At 45.5% G+C, this 21,664-nt stretch overlaps 2 protein-coding genes and 1 long non-coding RNA gene across 15 annotated transcripts; 1 reads left to right on the top strand and 2 right to left on the bottom strand.

The window, feature by feature from the left end:
* Positions 1-1,197: 1,197 nt before the first annotated feature.
* Positions 1,198-4,362, bottom strand: LOC100844463. Its single transcript, XM_003568351.4, has 3 exons — positions 3,818-4,362; positions 2,490-2,608; positions 1,198-1,744 (listed from the first exon to the last, which is right to left on the bottom strand). Exons 1-3 carry the CDS (start codon positions 4,232-4,234, stop codon positions 1,597-1,599), a joined length of 684 nt encoding a protein of 227 aa, XP_003568399.1. The 5' UTR covers positions 4,235-4,362; the 3' UTR covers positions 1,198-1,596.
* Positions 4,363-7,381: 3,019 nt separating this feature from the next.
* Positions 7,382-13,753, bottom strand: LOC100844171 (potassium channel AKT2). The gene is made up of 9 exons (XM_003568350.4): positions 13,066-13,753; positions 12,742-12,960; positions 10,350-10,508; positions 10,191-10,248; positions 9,754-10,071; positions 9,101-9,667; positions 8,808-8,996; positions 8,003-8,717; positions 7,382-7,917 (listed from the first exon to the last, which is right to left on the bottom strand). Exons 1-9 carry the CDS (start codon positions 13,251-13,253, stop codon positions 7,754-7,756), a joined length of 2,577 nt encoding a protein of 858 aa, XP_003568398.1. The 5' UTR covers positions 13,254-13,753; the 3' UTR covers positions 7,382-7,753.
* A 1,387-nt stretch (positions 13,754-15,140) lies between these two features.
* LOC104582651 lies at positions 15,141-21,180 on the top strand. 13 transcript variants are annotated; one of them, XR_001405917.2, is made up of 5 exons: positions 15,141-15,259; positions 15,432-16,021; positions 16,203-17,922; positions 18,267-18,361; positions 19,127-20,457. It is a non-coding gene; the product is annotated as an uncharacterized LOC104582651 (long non-coding RNA). The 13 variants fall into 13 exon arrangements; XR_001405913.2 differs by adding an exon at positions 20,717-21,180 and having other exon boundaries at positions 15,148-16,021; positions 19,127-19,193; XR_001405916.2 differs by having other exon boundaries at positions 15,148-15,442; positions 15,663-16,021.
* Positions 21,181-21,664: the final 484 nt, after the last annotated feature.

The following is a 21,664-nucleotide window of genomic DNA, read 5'->3' as shown; positions in this document are numbered from 1 at the left end:
AGGGGAGGACAATGTGCGCGTGTGCAAGAAACGTCGGCGTCGACCCCGCATTGGCAGCTGCCTGCATGAGCGCAGTGAATCCGGCCAAGATATGGCCTCAGGCATGCCCGTGCCATGCGATTCTATCACGAGATTCAAGACGATTTGATTGGCAATTAGATAAAAGATCAAAAAATAGACTAAACTATCCTTATAATCCAAGAGCCAGATTTAAGTGGCACTCTTAACCTCAACTAAGCAGTACACTATTACCGTAAAAATTCTCTAAGTTTAACCAACATGTTAAGAACGAAAGAACCTGCCAGAGGAGACTCACAGTCACCGACGTCGGAGGTACTCCCTCCGTTGGAACGGAGGAAGTAAGGAAGTACTAGGCAGTCGACACGGATGGGCTCCACCCTCAGGCTGAGGCTCACCGACGGTTGTTGATGCTGACATTACTTCAGGCGCGTTCGATTACTTTTAGGAAAACGTGACTGTTTTGGGGTTTTGATGGCCCCGTGTGATAGGTTTGGGTACTGTTCTCTAGTTCATGCTGCTTATGTGTAGCGATAGGGGTTGAGTGTCCATGCAGGCTCTGAGGTGGTGTACCTGTTGCTAACTTGCTATCGCTACCCTTTCATCTCGTGGACTCCAATTTCGTAACCCTTCAATCCGAAAAAACAATGAGACAGTTGATCTTTAAACTTTTTTCTTTCACAACAACATGTTATGTTGTAAATGCAGCTCATATACACAACCACACAAGTAGTACAGAAGATCTCCCCGAATTTTGAGGTTGACGAAGTCACGACTCACGAAGTCACGACTCGGTACCATTTGCTTACCACCAAAGGTATAATCTGTCTAGAAATTGATCGCTAGAGATACTACCACCATTTTAGTTTTTTTAACGGTGAAATAACCATTTCTAAGTCTGCTAATAACTGTTTGATTCAATCACTGAAATTCGTGTAAAATTCATGCAAGTAGAAAAGATGAGATCTTCAAACAGCTATGATTTTCAAACAGCTATGAGAAATAATTATTTCTAAATCGATAAAAAAAAATAGACACACCAGAAACATCAGTAGAGATAACTGCCGGATCAAATCCAGAATAACATCGGGAAATATTGAGATCACGGAGACATGGTGTTCACTGGACCTAACCAGATTACCAAATAATGGGCCTACATACTTTACATTCGCCAACATGAAAGAAAGAATAAAACATCCTCAGATGGTACTAATTAAAACGTCGCGTAATGATACAAAATTACAAATGGTAGTCCATGCACTGTCTGTGTTGCTCGAGCTAGCTCACCAATCAAACAAACACACACAAGTTAAAAAAAAAACTTACATACACGCAGAGAACATACACATGTTAGCACATGAAGCGGGTCAGCTTTTGGCTTTACAACAGAGAAAGTAAGAGCTATTAATTGCTAACAAAGATGATAACGCACATGCACACGCAGACTCATGCACACAAACAATCATGCAGTAAGTACCGGAAGGTTTTTATCAACGCAGTGATCACTTATTAGTCTTGCAGTGGCAGAAGCTAGCCTCGGCAGTAAAACTTTCCCGGTAGGTACGCTCTTGTCAAATATCAAGCCAGGAGCCAGAAATTCTTCTGCCACCGGGTGCTGATGAGGTAGCCGCCGACGCCCTTGCTCTGCCGCCTCACCGCCAGCGTCAGGCAGTCCGCCCTGTTGATGCACTCCTCCACGAACTCCTCGCCGCTGCTCCGCATGAAGCTGCATTTGCAAGCACATCATGGCCCGGTATAAGTTTTACATGGTAGAAAGTTTACTTTTCAGAGGAAGGAGTAACTTCTTTTTTGGACGAACCCCCTTGGTAACTTTTCAGAGGTAGAGGCTGCCATTTGTTCCGTGGGGTTTTAAACAACCACATGAGTACAACCAACAGCAGCAAGTCAGCAATGGCCGGTACACAGTAGTACTCCCACAGTACTCCTATCCTATGAGGCTATTTACGGTTTCTTGCTACTACTCGATTCATCTAGGAGAGTTTAAGCTGAAAGGACAAGGAAAGGCATCTCTGATTTATGGATGGCACATGGCTCCCTTCAGTCCCTTGCTGCTGCTACTAGTTTTCTTCACAAAAGGCAGGGACCCCTTTCCTGCTCTACCCCTCTGAAGCCTGAAAACCTTTCTAGAGTTGCTTTACAAAAATACATCATACTTTTTGCCAATATGTTCTCTCTAAGTAAACTTGATTAAGTTGCTAAAGGCCTGAAACATCCTTCTGGAATCTACACATGGGCAGCTCCTCTTGTTTATAAAGAACAATGGTCTTTACAGTGCGATGCGCTGTGCCGCCAGCTAAGTTAGATTCACTAGCTTTTTTAAGAGGAGATTCACTATCTTGTTAACTTTATACAAGGACGATTCTGTGACAAGAGTAGTGATACAGGTGTTGTGCACGCATATGCATCTTTTGTAATAATAGTGCACAAGCTGCATTGCATGCTTTGCTTACCAGCAGAAAGGAGATGGCTTGCGTTGGCTCAGCACCAGCACGGACGCCTCCAGCTTCTTCACCTGGCTGAGGACGGTGGTCAGCATGGGCCCTTGGATCACAAGCGCTTCCACCTCCACCTAGCATCCAAATGAAAACAATACTGTAAACACTAGTATGGGATACCGCTGTCCCTGACACGAGGGGATAACCCCTCCCATTTCACGGGCTAAACGACGAGGAACAGTCCATGCATCCTACTGCTAACAATCAGTCCTCTCAGTAAAGTACACTTGATGCTGGATTGTTTTTTAATTAAAAAACAAAATCATGAAATAATATTAGTACTAACTCCAACTCCGTTCCATAATTCTTGTCGAAATATTACATGTATCTGACATTTTTAAAAAATAAATACATCCATTTTTGACAAATTTGAGACAAGAATTATGACACGTTCGTACTATTTTTCTTCCATTTTAGCCCCAATTGAGGCACAGAAATTAGAGTAAAGTCTTTCTTCTAAACTCCTTTTTATGGGAGACTTATTAACTGATACCATTACCAAGTTCACAAAGTTTTAGAGATTTTGGCCATGATTATGGGCATGTAATTATAGTTCCTTCCATTTTTTTATCTTGCTTTTACGAAGTTGAGGAGAGACCTTTCTAGCTTTAGGCCTGCCATGATCCATCAATAAAAGGCTGGCTATGATTCCCTCGCTTTTCATGAATGTTCTGATCTGATCTATCTACCTAGCGCAGCGTAACTCTTGCCTCCAGGTGGGCCAAGAACCCCAAAGACACTTGATCTGAGACAAAACCAAGCAGGCTAGCACAGCTTTGTCCAAGGAGAAATGATATTCCCCAGAGCACACTGCACGTTTATGCTTGAAAAGGCCAAGAACCCCAGAGTCACCTAACTCGGTGAAAGTCAGGAGAACTAGCATCTTTCCCATTTCTTCACTATATATGACCTATGATCCTGAAACAAATTTAAACTAAGGAACATGCATCTTTTTTTGGAAAACATCAACAGCTCTAAAGTCTTTTTAAAAGTGACCTTAATGACATGATGCAAGTTTGTAAAACACCTGCACTGCTGCACAGTACGCAAGACTTGAAGGCCCTAAAACAGACTAGCAAGTACAAATCACCTACCGTCCCCAAGAGAAATGCCAAAACAGTTCTTAAAACAAAGAGAGAGAGAGAGAGAGATTGTCAACGTCAAGGAATGAAATGTAAATCGTCTTGTGCTACACTACTGCACTCTGCATAACACTCAAAATGTTGCTAAAAAAATTGAAATTAGCAGGCTTGTATGCATGATTGAGCACACGTATTACTCACCTCAGGCTTGCAGGCCTTGCAGAGGGAGCCGAGGGAGTTGGCGAGCGCGGAGGCGTCCTCCCCGGCGCCGCGGCCGTGCGGCACGACGTGGAGCAGCGTGAGGAAGTCGCCCTTGCTGGCGACGTGGGTGAGCGCCCACATCATGGCGTGCTTGGCGCCGGAGCTCTGGTCCACGACCACAATCACCCTCTTCCTCCCCGCCCCCGCCGCCGGCTCCTGCTCCCTGCCGCAGAACCCGCCGCCGCGCCGGTGGGTCCGCGCCCTCGCCTTCTTCCTCGACCACCGTCTCGACCCCCGCCTGCCGCCGCCGCCGCACTCCCATTCTTCCGGGTGGTGCTGGTGCGTCGCAGGTGGCGCGCCGTCGCTGGAGCTCAGCTGCCGCAGGAAGTACTCGCTGCTGCCCCCGCTGCTCCCCATCGATCTTCTCCGGTTCTCCCCCCTCGCGACTTACGGTGCAGCGGTATGCGGTTGTGTCCCGTGCGTGCTGGCTTTGGTGGGCGTGTGCGCGCGCCCGATGTATAACGTTGTTCCTTGCTTTATGGCGGAGACAGGCACTGGCGAGAGTAATAAGGATAGGGTGGACTCGGAAAAGGACACAGTCACACACGGGTGAATGCAGCCGATCAAAAAAAAAATACTAACAGCCAAAAGGATTGGAAACTTTAGGAGATTATATAAAAGCCTAGCTAGCAAGAGGACTAGTACTCGCTTGAATGTATTCCGTTCCTTTCTTTTCTAAAGATACGAGTACCGTTTTTTTTCTTTCGACTGAGAGTGCTAGGTACGGAGGTTGTTGATACAGTTGTTATTTCGATCAACACTAGTTTTGGCTGCGGTTACGTTTGGTACTCACTTCCGATGGGTATTGCATCAAAATGGACAGTATTCGAGTAGCTACATTTAAGTAGTGCTCATAAATCATCGCATTTTTTTAATAGCAAGGCAGTTTAGGATGTGTGCAATAAGATGTATCAGTGATTTTAGCAGTGCCACGCATGATGATTGTTGAGAGAGAAATGAAATAGGAGTTTGAATGTTAGATTAAATGAATGATGATCTCTTAGTAAGAAGGATATGATACTTCTTTCGTCTGGTATTATCTGTCTCAGATTTAGTATAAAGTTGTACTAAATCAATGATAAATAAATCTGGCCGGAGAAATTATATTTTTTTTTCATTTATGAGATTTCAAAAGAACCATTTTAAACCCTCACTTCATAGATACATCTGAATTAAACCTCGAACGATGCCTCGGCCCTTAATTGTTTTTTAAAAAACTTGTGGACTGTCAACTAACTTTGATTACGTACATCAATTTGATGAAAGTGGTCGCGTACCATTTGTATGGATTGATTCCGCTGAGAGTTCTTCATTTCCCTTTCCTTTGATGTAATAAATCTTCACTCTTATTATACCTGGTGGCTGTGTACGTTGATGCTCTGGTCACTCGCTCGACGCAGCGTTAAGATGAAGACCATTTTCGTTCTCGAAAAACTTGTACGAGCAATACGGAAGTAGATAAGGAAAAAGAGGGCACCCATCTTCGTTTGGACAGTAGCGACGCTGGCCGGACTGCACGCTGAAGATTCTCGCCTCATCTCAGTGTGCGGCACGGCACGTCCCTGCGTGGTGGCAGCAGGCAGGCAGTGGAGACAGAGAAGGGAACTTGCCATTTCGTGACAACTTCGCCGCAGGAACGCGACGCGACGTGTGGTAGCTGCAGCTGCCTGCACGCGCGCGGAACGGGATGGACCGACCCGTCCGTGCACACATCAACACGGACGGGCAATGCGATGCACCGCACGTACGCCCGCACGCCTGCCTGTCTGCGCGCACGTACACACATACGCTCCGTTCGTTAAACGATTTTTTTTTTTGAAATGTGAGCATTTCGTGGTTTCTAATTTCTTGAGGTACCATCACGTTGGACTAGTTTGTGGCGAGCAGAGTGAACTCGCTGCATGATCCCCTTGGCAGCCTGTACGGAATCGGAGTCCGTGGTCATTTGCCGGGAAGGATTCCTTGCGTGGTTATTTGCAGAAGCCGACGACCATGACGTTGTGATTTTTTTGGAGGCGTGGTTATGTGCCGGGGAGAAATCCTTGCGTGGTTATTTACGTCCGTGGTCATGATTTTTTTGGAGGCGTCGTCGTGGCGTGACCGCTGCTTCCTTTTTCTTTGGCATCAGAATATACTATCATGGTTAACATACCGATTCGTTCGTTGTAGCTCTTGGACGATTTCAGTTTTCTTTTAGGATTGCAATTTTTCGGATATCTTAGCATGCTTGCCGCGTGGTTTTTCCACGGATTCATAGAGGAGAAAAGTTGTCTCATCTCAGATGGAATTCTTTCAGTGTCAAACGATGTACCCGGTGAAACTTTAATTGTGATCACATCAATCTTAAGACCTTCCATGACTCCAATCTTATAGTGGTGTGCTTCATGTGTGCGTGTCTGTTGCGTTGATGTTTAAAAAATCGTCGCGCCGAGGCAGCGAAAGGCAGAAACAATCAAGAGACCTGTGAAGGTTCAGTCAGCTCAGCCATACCCAGTGACCTATCATCACGTCAGAGCGTTCAGAGCCATCTCCGCCTGTGCTCAAATTAACAAACGCCTGCAAGATTCTCATTCCGCTGTACCACCAATTTGATAGCAATATAGTATTACTAATCCATCCATCAAAAAAGTACAGTACACTAATCGGGATCTAACCAGTCGTCTTTAGTGTTTGACATAAAGCGCGGACCTGGTCGTGATCGTACACGTCACAGCATTGGTGGTGAGCTGTAGGTTGTACCTGAAAGGCAAGTTCGTACTTTGTGGTAATAATCATTTCAGCTCAGGTTTTATGCAGGGAAGGACCATGCTGTGCTACAGTTTGTAGCTCGATAAAGAAACTGAAGCTGTGGACCTGTGGCAGTGTGGTGTAAAAAAAAAATTCTGTAAAGGAAAAGAATTGAAACTCTCCTTAGGAAAATGGGCTGATTTTGCTTAAATTTGTTCGAACTGTAAGCTGCTGGTCAGATATGTTCAAGCCAACAGATCGTGGCACACAAATTGCTGAATCGCTAATCACTCCGTTACCACTCGATTCTTGTAGTTGTTGGCCTTTTTGAAGGGAGTGAGCCAGATGAGCTCTCTGGTACATTTGTGCTTCCAGCTGGCTGGACGTTCAGCCGTGGGAGGCTGTGAAGGAAAACTACATGACAAAATCAGTAACCAAAGAGGATTCAGAGCCTGACAATGGATAATTGAATGCTTCCCGGGTATTTAAGCCTGCTGGCTGCTGACTTTCCTGAGCTCTGGAAATGTGGCTGACTCGCTGCACCAACTTTGTTTGGGCGCAGATCGATTTGAAATGACCGCGCGATGCCAGAATGGCTAAACCACGCGGCAGACACACGTTTTTTGGGTGCCAAGTTGCGACGATATGGCTCCGTCCACCGCAACAAGGATTCGGATGCTTATAACCGTGCCCACGACATCCTGCATCCTGAACGCACTGACCTGAATGTTCAACTTCTGAATACACACCGCCTCATCTCACAACAATAACTGATGATGACGTTGCTGCATCAGTTCATAACTTCATATATTGCAGCTGAAATTGTGGTATCTCATGACTGAAAGCTTGAAACTTCGGGCGGATTCGTACTTGCGGCCGATTTCCCACTCCCGTTTACATCACCCATGCATACATTTGCTGTACCTCTAGACTCTAGTCCATGTATAAATGGGGAACAAACACTACAACTTCACAAGTCATCCGGGTGGCACTTGTCAGGTTCCTTTGGATCGTCGCCACGGAGATGACTGGAATTATTCAGAAGAAGAGATCGAGAAAACCAAAAATACGCTCCGGCTAGCACAAGTGTTATATACACGAGACGTGCTACTGAAACAGCTGAACCTACGTGCAGAGAAAGGCGTAGTGCTATGAAGCTGCAGCCACCGAGTCCAGCGACGCAAGTATCCTCATATGCTCTTGCGTGACGATGAAGAGCCTGTCGTTGTCCCGGATCACGTCCACCGACTCGATCTCCGCTCCTTCGTCGTTCACCACCAGCGCCTTCTCCGCATCCACTTTAAACTTCTTCTCTGAAAACACAAAACAGGAACACAAACGTTTTCAGCCGCTACCTCAATATGCCACCCGTTGTAACAAATGAAAAAGGCTTTATACCAATGACGGCTTTGAGCTCTGCCATCGTGCTGGGGAGGTTGATGAGCTTGCCGGCCTCGGAGCCGTGGTTTCTAACAAACGGATGGCCTCTGTACACGCTCACCCTCGGCCAGTGCCCGCTGTCCGACGACCTCGTGCTCGAGAACCTCCCTTGCCGTCCATCCCCGGACGGGTTCGAGCCGCCGCCGACAACCCGGGCGACGACGTCCGCCGCCGGCGAGTCGTATATGGTTATCGGGTGAACGACCTCCCGCCTCTTCTCGAGCTCACGCAGCTCCTCCAGCGGCAGTACCGTCGTGGGCCTCGTGGCGCCGTCGTCTTCGTGGACTCTCGCCTTGTCCACGCTGGCCCCGTTCATGACCAGGAACCTCGCCACGTCGGCGGCCCGCCTGCCACCCTGGGACGACGACGACAGCGCGACGCGCAGCGCGGTGGCGCCGTCGTGGCCCGCCGCGTCGACGTCCAGCCCATGCTTAAGGAGCTCCGCGAGCGTGTCCACGTCGCCGCGGCGCGCGGCCAGGCAGAGCAGGTCGCCGCCGGCGTGCGGGCACGTGGCGCGCGCAACGCTGTACAGGACGCTGAAGACCTTGTGGTGCCGCGCCGCGATGGCCTGCCACAGCGCCGTGTTGCCCTGCGCGTCCTTGATGTTGACGTTGCAGGCGTGCCTGAGCAGAACCTGCACGCAGTCCTCGTACCCATTGGCCGCCGCGATGTGCTGCATGCGAGAGTGGCCATCAATCAGCAGGTTGGATCGCAAACTGAAAATGGAAAGGAAAGGAGTGGAATGGGTTTCGTCTCTGCTTACCAGAGCGGTTCTGCCCTTGGAGTCACCGACATCAGGGTCCATCCCGGCCTTGAGGAGGTCCTCAAGGAAGCTGCTGTTCCCCGTCGCAGCGACCGTCAGCAGATTGCAGGGGATGTTGCCGCCGTCCAACTCCGCCGTGTTTTCGCCCAGCAAGTCCTCCACCTTCATGTCATGCACCTCCATCTGATGCTGCAACATACACCAACAGCGCACACAAGACAAAGTAAAAGCCATCAGCACCAAACACACACACTGTAGATTATTGACAGAACTGAGCAAAAAAGGTGCATCACATTGAGGAAGTTCTTGATGATGACGACGCTGTCCTCAGTCTTGCTGTGCATGGCCTCCTTGAGGGTGGCCTGCTTCAGCCTCAGCAGCTGGCTCAGCGTCCTGGTCCGGAACGTGAAGCTCTGCGGGCGGTCGCTCAACGCGCTCACCTCGCCGAAGATGTCCTTGGGCCCCAGCGTGCCCACCACCAGCTCCTCCCGTTTGCCCTCGCCGTCCAAGCGTATGATATCCACCTCGCCGGATACCACGATGTACACGTCGTCCGCCGCCTCGCCCAGCACGATCACGTCCTCTTTCGGCGGTATGTACTCCGGCTTCGTCTTCGTTACCAGGAGCAGGAGCGTCTCCCTCGAGACCTCCTTGAAGAGGTACACGTCCTTGACCACGGGGAGGAAGAGGTGCTCGCAGATGCTCTTGCAGATGGAGTTTGGCAGCTGGTCCATGAGCTGCTGCTGGTTCAGGCTCTCCGCCCTGAACTTGAGGCACATGTAGGCCAGGATCTGCTGCTGCAGCCGCGGCGGCAGGTGGTTCCGGCACACGAAGTTGGAAGCAGCCCGAATGCTGTTCCTCTGCCAACAGGAATCATTGTGTATGCAAATCAGGCAAGAGTGTTCTTAATTTGCTGATGTGTGAGTTTTGGGGGAATGGATCTTACGAACTCCATGGTGCGGCGGGTGCCCTCGACGACGAGGTTGGTCATGTTGCCGATGAGGTAGGAGGTGAGGCCGAGGTTGAAGAGCATGTAGAAGATGTTGAAGATCATCTCCACGTTGTTCTGGGCGTGCAGGTCGCCGTAGCCCACGGTGGTCATGGTGGTGATGGACCAGTAGATGGACGAGATGTAGCGGATCCACAGGCTCGACTGCCGGAAGTTGGGGATCACGGCCCCGATCCACGTCTTCTCCCTCTCAGGGTACCTGTCGGCGATCAGGTAGTACAGGCAACCGGCGCAGTGCACCAGGAACAGGGTAACCTGTAATGTTGCACCCATCAAATTTAATCTCAGAAAAACAAGTCTCTCCAAAGTTCAGAGCACTTGCAAATTTGTAGAGTGATCCGATACAAATGAATCGTGTTAATTGAAGGGATTACCGCGATGAGCCGTGCGCAGCGTACCCAGAAGTAGCTGAATCTGATGTCCTTCTCTAGCCTGACAAATCAACGAAGTGTAGTTAGCATCAGATAGATATTCCTGATGACCGATCGAGTGCCGAAGACTCCGTTACTAATTGTTGCTGCTTATTTATTTACCTCGTAAAGAACTGCTTGACCTTCCTTAGACGCCAGAGCCGGAAGATACCCAGTACGCTGTACGCCACGCCTTCCTTGACCTCGCCGGTGGCGAGGTAGGCCAGGCCTTGGAAGGGAATCGTCGAGGCCACATCCAAGATGAAAAATGTCGACAGATACCTAAACAACGTTGTGTTGCAGCAATTCATGGAGATCAGTGATCGATCAAATACTACAACAAAGTTACACACTTGTGGCGTCCTGTCATTATTAGTTGGATTTAATTACGTTGGGGTGGTAACTAGTTAACGATTTAACCAAGTGTATTTTCAGACAAGAAAAAACTTTTATTACCCCGCATCCAAGATGCATATTCGCCAATTACATGATTATCAGAAGCAGAATTCTGAAAGGCTTTTGGAAATGACAATGCAGAATTCTGAAAATTTTAATTAGGAGTATCCTCGTGGACCTTTCCTGATCTGTAGCCATATCTTGAATCTCTACTCACCAAAAGAAAACAAAAGTATTGCTGTTGTTGATCATGACGTGGTCCATTTGGCTGTCCCGAAACTTCGCGCATATCTCACCAAGCATCCCTTTCAAATTCTCTCAATACTGTGTGCGGAGTACACAATGTTTTGCCACAATAATTCACAAATCAGAAATGTGTACGGTGCAGCCCTCAGCTGCATAGTTTTCCATAATAGTCTTAGAACAGATGTAGAAGCCCTATTTCTTTTGTGCTGTTCTAAGAACTTTATTGGGGCTGTAATAACTGCGCTTTCTTGATTGGGGAAATTTGCTGGAGGACACCGTTATTTTGTGGCCTTTGCCGAAACACATCGCCAGAATGTGTCTTTGTCCAGTATCATTACAATTTCGTGGACATTTGCTAGAACAAACTGCATCGACTAAAATTGAGAATTTGACATTTTACTTGGGACTACCATCATAAATCCAATTTTGAAAAACTTTTTTCCTTTGTACGAATCAATTTTTCACATCTATTAGGGTCCGTCGTTGGTCGATGTGGGCATTCATCACCTTTGTTGCTGCACTCTATAGGAGAGAAAAACGCTTTGAACAAAGAGTTTGAAAAATTCTAGACACATTTGCTAAAGGGTAGAATGATAATTCAATGTGAAAAAAGTCAAACTTTCCGTTTTGGACCATATAATGTGTTCTGGCAAATGTCCACAAAATTGTAATGGTATTCGGTAAAGACACATTCCGGCCGTGTGTTTCGGCAAAGGCCACAAAATAACGGTGTCCCCTGGCCAATTTTCCCTTCTTGATTTGGTACGGCTGTAGTTTTCGTATTGCAGGATTTGATCAGTGGGTTTCCAGTCCACCGTAGTTGGTTCCGGTGTCTCCCTTGTTTTCCCTCGTTCTCTTTTGTCTGCTTGAGTCCTAGACATTTTGGATTTCCGTTATGTTCTCATAACGGAAATTGGAGAGATATTGGGTCAAAAATGGTTGAAAATAAGTCGCATTCTACATCATGTATTGCCTTTTGTTTTTTATGTTCTGTGTCTCTGACCCCTATCCCTGGTTCTAGCTTTTTTGACTTGACCGGAGTGTCACCGTAGTTACTATACGCTCGAGTTATTTCATGAACGGACTTGTATTCTTAACTCGCATGGAAATTGTTATTTCTAGGTTGCCTAAATTGCACAATATCAAGGGAGCACGCATATCGTGCTATTGTTTTGAGTACTACCGCAACATGTATATTTAAACGGTTTTACTATATCTAAGTCGTCTAATTTTTTGTTAGGGATAAGTTGATTATACTGAACCATTGGGTTTGGGTCGTGCTTTAAGATTCGAGACGAACAATGGAGCTAGAGGAGAAAGTGGGGATGACGTTCAGATACTAATCTAACGACTCCGATGCTGTCGACTGAGATTTGAAGGTTTTTGCTTAAAAATCAGACATCGGAGATATATCCACACCCTTAAATGGTTTTGTAAAATTCAACTCCAAATTTGATTTATCTACATGGAAGCAAATAAGAATTCAACCATGACTAGTACCCAATTCTGTATTGGCGTGAATGGTACTTTCAGCTAATTTGTATGGCACCGTTGTTTTTTGAAAAGGAGGAAAATTTATTGACGCCCACCACCAGTATATATATAAAACAGTTGACCCGGCCATGACTCGATCTGCACGACCACATGAGTCAGGAAGGGATCAGAATGGAAACTTTACTTTTACGGAGAAGGAAAAAGAGAGGAGAAAAACTGGGAAATGCTCGTACCCGCGACAGGCACTGAAGCACAGGCGCGTGACATGCACGATTAACGCTTTGCTGCATGTGCAACACAAAGCGATACGCAGGAGTAGTTACGACTTACGTAGGATTACGTAGGCGTAGGGGACTAGGGCCTAGGGGTGTATGCGTACCTGAAAGTTATCCTCTTCCTGTCCCGGACGAGGAGCTGCGTCCTGGAGTCGATGTAGGCGACGAAGAAGGTGAGCACGATGTCGACGGCGAAGAAGAGGTCGACGACGATGTCGGCCACCTCCAGCCCCCCCTTGGGGGAGGCGTTCATGAAGGCCACCTCGAACGGGTACACCCACGCCGAGTACGCCACCAGGACCACCATGAACGTCTCCCAGCACCTACGGATAGTACACCATTTTTATACCATCAAAGAACTTCAGTTCAGATTGATGCAAGGACTTGGTTAAGCTCAATCAAGTAGTAGCTGCAGATCATCGTCTCACCTGTATCTGGAGTCGAGCGGCGAGACGACCCGCTTGTAGGAACCGGCAGGGGACTGGCTGTAGCCGGCCTGCAGACCGCCGAGGGGCGGCAGGATGAGCTTGGACAGGTTCCGCAGGTTGAAGGAGCGGGAGCCGGAGCCGGAGCCGCTGGCGCCGCTGCCCGTGCTCTCAAAGCTCGGGATCTTCATTGCTCCCGTCCAAAATGCCTACTACCTTGATTAATTTCCTCTCAGCAACCTAGCTGAAGAACCATAACAGACGGAGCACGTACTGCGCTCGGGCTCGGCCGGGGAGAATTGAAGGAAGAGAAGAGACCTGAGAAAGGTAAAAGCCAAGCAAGAACCGAATCAAGGGATCGAAATAATAGAGGCGAGCATCCATGGATCCATCAATAATGGAGGAGGGGTCCTGTTCCCGGGACGAAAAGGACCAGGCACAGGCAGCCGGCCTGTGGATTTGGCAGGGAAACCAGTGTGTGCAGAGCGCACACGAACGCATGTATATATGACTAGCTATGTACGTAGCTCTACGCATCTGTAGCTATACATGATTGATGGAGTCGACTGGTTGTTGTGGGTGGCTAGAAGAATGGAATTCACCGTGCCGTGACCCTCGGCGATGTTTGCATGCTGTGCCTGTTGTGTATGGAATGTTGGCTGATGTGGAGTGATGCCTAGTTGCCTACCTATCTGTCTGCCTCGGGCGCCAAGCATATATTTGCTGATTTCGTCTCAGGTCCTCTCTGGATTTGGATCTTTGCAGCTTATTAGAATTGATTGGTGACAGCGAACGTTGCAGTCTCGATCGTTTGAGGCAGTGCAGTCTCGATCTGTGTCCGCAAACTGCAGTTTGGCTTCTCCATGTTTATCACGGCAGATTGCACTGCTGGGGATTTCAGGTGGGACTCATTTTCTAGATTTGGGGGCCGGTGACAGTACTCTTCCATTAATAAGCTAGTTTACCTAAGCGAAGTTCCACCTAAGGTGCATATATATAGTTGCATCGACCAAGGCCGTAGAATATTTTTCAACTTTCGGTATTTAGCTGAGGTGAGCGATCTATTTCGTTTCCAGACTGCCACGGTAGGTGATTTTCTTTTGATCTCCAAAACTGGAAAAAGTTGAAGAGCATTATCTTGTAGCATCGAGGTTACTGGAAATTATGATGGCACGTTGACCTTGACTTGGAAACCGCAGAATGACACAGTGAACCAACGTCAGAATAGCTGCTGTAAGCAATCACTGGAAGGTGGAAACTCACACGTGCCCTGCCACAAGGTCGATCAAGACCTTTTTAGAGCCTCCACGTCTATTTCAATATTGTCAGGATTTGTATAACTTGCAGGTGTGGCAGTGGCACCGATGGATCTTGCCCTCTCTCATTTTATTTTATTTTGAGGACAGATCTTGCCCTCTCATGGACCGAAGCTCCTGGATGATGGGCTTGCACAGAATGGCGAACACTGAGGGCTGACTGTTTAGGGCCTGATTGTACGGTCGTTTTAAGCCCTTTTAGCCGTGTAATGTAATTGACGGAGCCCACGAAAAATACCCCTCGGGCCGAAACCATGATTGGTTCGTCGTTCTCGTTTTCCCCGTTTTTGGCCCGATCCGACGGAAACTGTTACGGACCTGAGGAGGCCCGGAAAAAATTCTTCGTCAAGTCCCGGACAGAAGGAAGCGAGGAGAGGGGCGACCTTGGGGTGCGAAAACCCTAAAAACCTGCCGCCGGCGTGAGGCAAGGCGGGATCCGTCGACTGGAGACCGCGAGGAGGCTGCGGCGAGAAGTCGTGAGGCTCGGACGCCTCCGCCGGTGGGGGCAGCATTCACACGTATTCCCTGCAGCAATAAATGTTTTTATTTTTTAGAGAATGCAGCAATGTATGTTGTCCTCGTCCGCAGAAACGAAATCGGTCAGCGCAACAGACGGCCCAAAACCAAAACCGCAGCTGCTCCCGAAATTAAGTTTGGCCCATCATAATTAACTGGACTTGTTGGCCGGTTAACAGACAGAGACCAAACAGCCCATTATTCAATAATAAGTAAAAGGAACAACCAAGCAGCGGCATTGGCCCGGCCCAGTTCCTCGACAAGCAGCGATGGGACTCCTCGTCTTCCTCCTGGCGAGTTCGTCCGCCCCTTCGCCTGCTCCAATTCTTTCCCTCGAAGCGACCCCTTTTACTTTACTTTCTCAGGTTTCCTCTCTTAATTCCTCCCATTAGATCAGCGTTTTACTTTCTTCAATTCCCCATTGTGGAACCCTCGTCGTTGGTGATAGATGGGGTTCACCTTCTAGGACAAAGTCCAATCCGTCCCAGTCCCCTGCCCCTTCTGATTCTGAGCCTTCTCCCCTTTTCTCCCACCCAGGCTGCAAGCAGGTAACGGCCGCTTCTCCTTGCTCTCGCATCATCTCGCGTCTCAATGTTTGGGCCATCACGCTCTCCAAATAGCTGGGCTAACTTGGTTTGTACGAATTAGTCGCCGCGATGGAGAGTTTCCTCGTATTCGACATGTTGATCTATCAATCTATCATCTTATACGTCCTACAGAAATGTTTTGGTTGTTGTCGATTACTGATGTGTCTGTTGCAATTGGCAGCTCGTTTGAAGAGGAAGCCTCTTTGTGGCAGCTTGTAGGTCGTTTGAGAGAGTAAATTATGTAATTTGCGTGTTTGTGTTGTATCTGTGGACCGGCTTAGGCCTTCTTCGGTATAAAAAATAGGCACACCTTTGTGTGTGTTTTCCTAAAAAAAAAATGGCAGCTCGTCTCTCCGGCGCAAGTGGGGAATGAGATTACTCTAGACAACACTAAGCATGGTGGTCGTTGCTAGACACCACCCACCAAATTTGCTCCTTGATTATTTACTCATTTACTGCTAATTAGTTTACTTCGATTTTGTCAGATGTAAGCAACTTGGATCCCCCACCGATGGAGAGTTTGGATTCTCTATACACATGGTAAGAGAATTATGCGTCTATGTTGCTTTAGTCTTTACCATGTGTCTTTTTCCTTCATTCGGCTGCTCTATAGGGGTGATGAGAACCGCTTTTAGAAATCCTTGCAGGGATAGAACCCTTAAATAGGAAGTCATACCGACAAGAAAACCATGATCAATGCTAACCTTTTACATTTGTGCAGGATTTCTCACAGGGGCCTTCAGGAAACCATTGGTTCAAAGTCATGAAAGAAGGTAGTCTTAGTATTCTTGCTTCTTTTTTGTTTGTTGAATCGAAATTTACAAATAGGGTGAAACTTCAAGCTCTTGCAAAATGCATCGAAACATTGAGAAATTCTGCATATATTAGAATATAATGAAAGAAAAGACTCATGCCATGATTTTCAAATCTTTTCAATTTAGTAGTCAAAGTTTCTCGATGAGGACAATTAATTCGGTTGTTGTAGAAGGACTCTATTATGGATTTTATTTACCACAATATAACCAAGAACAAGGGATAATTAATACGCTATTTGAGAATTTGATTGAAATACCCTTTATGTGTGTTTTTACATAGAAATACTACTTTTGCTTACTTTGGTGATCCATGATATATAAAGATAAGCTTTTGTGTCGAAATGTTCTTACTATTATTCTATTATCTTATTTAGACTGAAAAGTTGGGAAGAGGTTGTTAATAAGAGATTTCGCAGGGAAATAGGCAAAAGAAATTGCCATCCAATATTTAATAACTGATCGATTCTAATCCTGGGTAAAGTCCATCTTATTGTCAATTCATCCGACAAGATAAGCTCCAGCGCCTAAAATTGTTCAGCAAAAGAGTAATTAAGGGGTGCGGCATAATTGTACAGTGTCCAATACCTGCTTGTAGTAATTTTATGTGCAATTTGGGCATCATTGTTGTCTTCTTCAGTAGCAATCTGAAGCTGCTGCCCATTGCTTGACCTGGCTGCTGCAGTCTTCATAATTGGCTGCAAAATTTGCCAGTTATTGGATTTAGTCATTCTGAAGTCTTGCATATTAGTAGTATTCAAAATTTGCTAGTTATTGGATTTTGGCAGTTACACGTGTGTTGTGCCTTGTTCCCGCTGATGACATATTTTTTTGACGTTAAACTGTAAGAGCTGCGCGATCACAGTCTGACAGTATATAGATATATAATTTTAACAAAGTGAGATACCAAAGTGCGAACTTCGAGGATCTAACTCCGGTGGTCTGCCAGCATACCTCGCTGGCTAACCACCCAAGCTATGCTTGGTTCTCCGCTGATGACATATTGTTATTGGCTTGTAATGACTGGTCTTGGGTTGTTGTTTCAGTTATTTTAGTCGTCACCTAAAGCAAATTGCATGGCACGGATGTCATCAGGTATGTTTCTTTCTTGTTTCAGTATCATTTTGGTTGAAAGGGGTCGGTGTCATAAGCTGTGGTTGAAGGGATGAGGTATGTTTGTTTCATGTGGTAGTCACTTCTCACGCCATAGCTGTTTTCAAGGCTGACATCTGTTTTCAAAGTGCACTAGATGTCTGCTCAAAGTAATAGGTTCAGGTTTCATTTGTTAGTGTCAGCTGTGTAAGGTTTCAGATATATGTTGGAGCTTCCTTGGGGCTCATTTTGAATAGCAAAAGTGTACTAATAAGTTCGAAGGTCCTTGATACTGCTGTATGCTATGGTTTGCATCCTATATGGTACTGCAGTTTTAATCTGATAGTTCATTAGATCACTCTATTTGTTGTGTGTGTGTACAGACTGCCCCTTTCTGTGTGCAGATTGAGGGTGTGGGGTGGTTTGGAAGGCAAAGGCTGGTGGACCATCCATGGATCGGCCATGGCGTGGCTGCACAGATCGTGTAATTGGCAAGATTTCCGTGGTCCATAAAGAGAAGGGAAATCGAGGACGAAGGTAATGTTTTCTTGGTCCGCAAGATTTCCTTCTTTTCCGTTGCCGTTGGCGTGTTCGATTTCGGTTGGTGTTCGCTTATTTGTAGTGTGTCACGAAAATCTATTTGTTTGTTGGTTGTGGGGCATTTTCAGGCTACTACTCGTGGCCTAAATTTGTGTTGCTCTGCAGCTCAAATTTAATTATGTATAATAGGTAGCAAGGCAGGTCTAGCAATATGTACTACTATTTAATCATGGGGTGCGTTACTGCAAGTTATGTACTTAAGCGGTCTGCAAGCATGTGTTCTTATGCTCCCCTAAACATATATGCTTTTCATGTGTTGTCCATTTGACTGACTTCTATAGGCACACCAGCTGCAGAAGATGTGCATAGGGAAGGTAAAGTAACTAGCATACAAGAACATCCAGAAAACTAACCTGAGATATCACTTGCTACAAAGGTATTTCTTTTTTGTCAGGCTGCTGTTTTCAGATCTTTTTGTGGTTTATCTTCTGTATCAAAAACTAATTTGAAACACGATTGCTTCAAAAAATTGTTTACAGTTTGTTCCTTATGCTGTTGGTTGATATACTTCAGGTGGTGGAGTGGTGCTCTAGCTGAAAAGTATTGAAATTCTAGGTTTTATGACGATATTGCAATGTTTACAAACCAAATAATTTTTCAGACATGGAGCCGGAATAATATGCGTGCTGCCTTTAGTTATAGGTACACCCATTGCTCTGAGAATAGCAAATTGGTCGGTGGCTTACTGGCTTAAATTTCCAACCTCTCGCATTTATTAATTAATTAGTATTATTACCATGCACAGTTGTTAAGAAAAAAATCTATAAGCAAGGAAGGTGCGCAGCTTGCTTTTAGATGTTCTGTGCCTCATTTTCCCGTAAAAGATCAACGTCTTCAAGCAAATGCTTAGTGATTACGAATATTAAATATTAGTGCATTTGTTTCTCGGAATGAACACATTATGATTGATTATCTTGTTATCTTGATGGTTTATTACTGTTATATAGTTATGAAACATGTAGGATCTTGCTGTCATAACTTCGCACAAATGAGACAACAGCTTATGATGTTTACTCGTATATTTTGATAGCGTGGTGCATGTTAAAATAATTTTCAGGAACATGATAAAGATCACAAGGCGCACTTTGTTTGCACATGTGCTATCAAAATAATACCTTAATATAGAAACTGTTCACTGCAGGCCAACATACCAAAAGAGATATCCGTGTACCTGAATAAGATGAGGCCAACATCGATCTTTGATTATTGTGAGTGCATCTCAAGCATATTCTTCATTATAATTTATTAATTTAATTAATTGAAAAGTTATAGTTGTTAAATTGCAACTTATGTTGATCTCACAGTACTTTGTCTAACTTTGACATTTTAGATGTGTTGGTGCTGAATCAGATATAGGTACATGGATCTAAAATTATAATGAACTTCAAATGTAAATGAAATTAAACTTCCTGCAGTGCTAGTATGGATTTCAGCTTGATCCTAGATGCACACCATCGGCAATTCGCAAGTGTTCTAGTTACTCGTGGGGCAATTAGGTGATCCAAAATAATGGTATTCCCTCCGATCCATATTAATTGTCTCAAAATTTGTCTAAATATGGATGTATCTATGCATAAAATGCATCTAGATACATGTAATATTTCGACAATTAATGTGGATCGGATGGAGTACCTTTTCTAGTCCTTAGATACCTTCCTTAGACCAGAGGAGCTGATCCATGTCTTGTAACTAAATCATAGCCTTTTATAAAATTAGACCCATAACATAATCAATGGTGGAGATAATTTAGCCTATATGAACTGACATGTTTTATAATTATATAATAGTTATGGATTTAGGAACCCACACGACAGAATGTCCCCATTGCATTGTGTTTGACAGTTAAGGTGCTCAACGGGGTGTAACACAGATTTAAGCAATGTCCTTACAGACCTTCGCAAGGCCAAATTAAAGCAAGGACGTTCTTTAAATCTATGTTACACCCTGTTGAGCACGTTAACGGTCAAACATTATGCAATGTGGTCATTCTGTCACGTGGGTTCCTAGATCCATGACTATGTTATATAATTATAAAGCCACTTCTGTTCATATAGGCTAAATTATCTCCATCATTGATTATGTTGTGGATCTAATTTTATAAAAGGCTATGATTTAGTTGGGAAAAAAAATCTGTTGAGTACAAGTATGGTACATCTTTTGGCCCATATGCATCAATTGGATCTAGGAAGTGCTCGTGAACAGAGGAAACCCGAAATAGTCAGTTTCTTGTCATCTTTGACAAAATAGGGAACCTTTGACCATTCAGCCTTCACCAATTAAGCACCATGAAATCTGGATCAATGAGGGGATGAAGTTTATCCTCAAGATAAGAGGTCAATTCAAACTTATTAGGCTTCATTAGAAAGGATCGGGACCCACTAGACAACATGGACATATATGTAATTGAGTGTGAAAGGGCATTTCGATCCCTAATGAGTTTTGGTGTTAATAACAACATAACTTGTGGACTAATCGTGCGCGAAGTGTTTTCAGATTTGATAACTATTTTTGTGACATGATTCATCGCCCTCGAAAAGGAAAGAAGCGTATAAGGATTTACGGCTTTTTATTTTATTGAGTCGTAGGAAAATCCGTACTATAAAGAGGGAGTCCATTTGGGAAAGATTTGGGTGAATCAACTTCACGTACACAAATCTGCTAGATTGCACCCACATAAAGTCTAAACCCAGTTTTGAGTTGAGAGTTGTCGTTATCCTGCTTTGGCTGTCAGATTTTTCCAGTGATAGCCGGTACTACTGCCTAATTAGCCGGAGGTTCCGGTGTGGTGTCGGTCTGGTACTGAAACGCTACTGGAATCCTACTGCGTAAAGCGGTAGGAGGTTGGTAGCAGGGCGGAAGTTCTACACTCAAGAATACCAAGAGTTTCAAATCTCGAGATCTCTCTCCCTAGTGCATCACCCAAGCTAATACTTTGAGGAAGAGTTGAGAAGAGCTCGATCTAGGGTTTCACCAAATCAAAAGTTGATTCCCCTCGTTTTCCTTGGTGGATTTTGTTACTCTTGGGATTCTGGGATCCCTATCCGGAATGTGTCTCTTCAAGCACTCTAATCTTGTGAGGAGGTGTTTGAGGATTTGGGAAGGAGTCTTCAATTTAGTTGTGGATTCGTGCCTTTCTCCTTGTTTGTAAAGGTTCGGCGTTCGCCTTCAAGGAAGCCATTAGTGGAACTCGCCTCGCCTTTGTGGTGTGGTGAGTTGGAGAATAGAGTGAGCCTTCGTGGCGTCTCTCCCTTTGTGGTAGAGCATTTTTCCAAACGGAGACGTACACCGATCCCAATAGGTAGAACTCCGATGAAATCTTCGTCTTCCTGTGTGGTATCATAATTGCCCTTTTACTTACTTGTTTCACTTCATTGTCTATACTTTGCTTCGGCTAGTGCTTCGGCTATTGCATTCATACTAGGGTTGCATTCAATTTAGAGAATTTAGAAAGCCCTAGGATTAAGTGTTTGTATCTTTCAAGAAAAAAAAGTTAAAATTTGTTAGTCTCCTATTCACCCCCCCCTCTGGTCGACCATAACGATCTTTCAAATTTTCTACTTGAAGCTGAATTCCGTCTTTGATCATTACACTCTCCTTCGGTCGAGTCTGCATCTCAGAAGTTGCACACAGATCAAAGAACTCATCTTTGATGTCCTATGATCCCCTCCAACCCTAGTAT

This window comes from Brachypodium distachyon, chromosome 2 (genome assembly GCF_000005505.3).
Source record: "Brachypodium distachyon strain Bd21 chromosome 2, Brachypodium_distachyon_v3.0, whole genome shotgun sequence".
NCBI lineage: Eukaryota > Viridiplantae > Streptophyta > Magnoliopsida > Poales > Poaceae > Brachypodium > Brachypodium distachyon.
This window is presented reverse-complemented; position numbering and strand designations above follow the sequence as displayed.

Excerpts from the sequence above, each read along its gene's own strand:
- LOC100844463 (XM_003568351.4), bottom strand. The coding sequence starts at position 4,234 with ATGGGGAGCAGCGGGGGCAGCAGCGAGTACTTCCTGCGGCAGCTGAGC. Across the intron at positions 2,609-3,817 it reads GCAAGGCCTGCAAGCCTGAG|GTGGAGGTGGAAGCGCTTGT; the intron begins GTGAGTAATACG and ends TTTGGATGCTAG. Across the intron at positions 1,745-2,489 it reads AAGCCATCTCCTTTCTGCTG|CTTCATGCGGAGCAGCGGCG; the intron begins GTAAGCAAAGCA and ends TTGCAAATGCAG.
- LOC100844171 (XM_003568350.4), bottom strand. The coding sequence starts at position 13,253 with ATGAAGATCCCGAGCTTTGAGAGCACGGGCAGCGGCGCCAGCGGCTCC. Across the intron at positions 12,961-13,065 it reads CCGCTCGACTCCAGATACAG|GTGCTGGGAGACGTTCATGG; the intron begins GTGAGACGATGA and ends TACTATCCGTAG. Across the intron at positions 8,718-8,807 it reads CCAAGGGCAGAACCGCTCTG|CACATCGCGGCGGCCAATGG; the intron begins GTAAGCAGAGAC and ends TCTCGCATGCAG.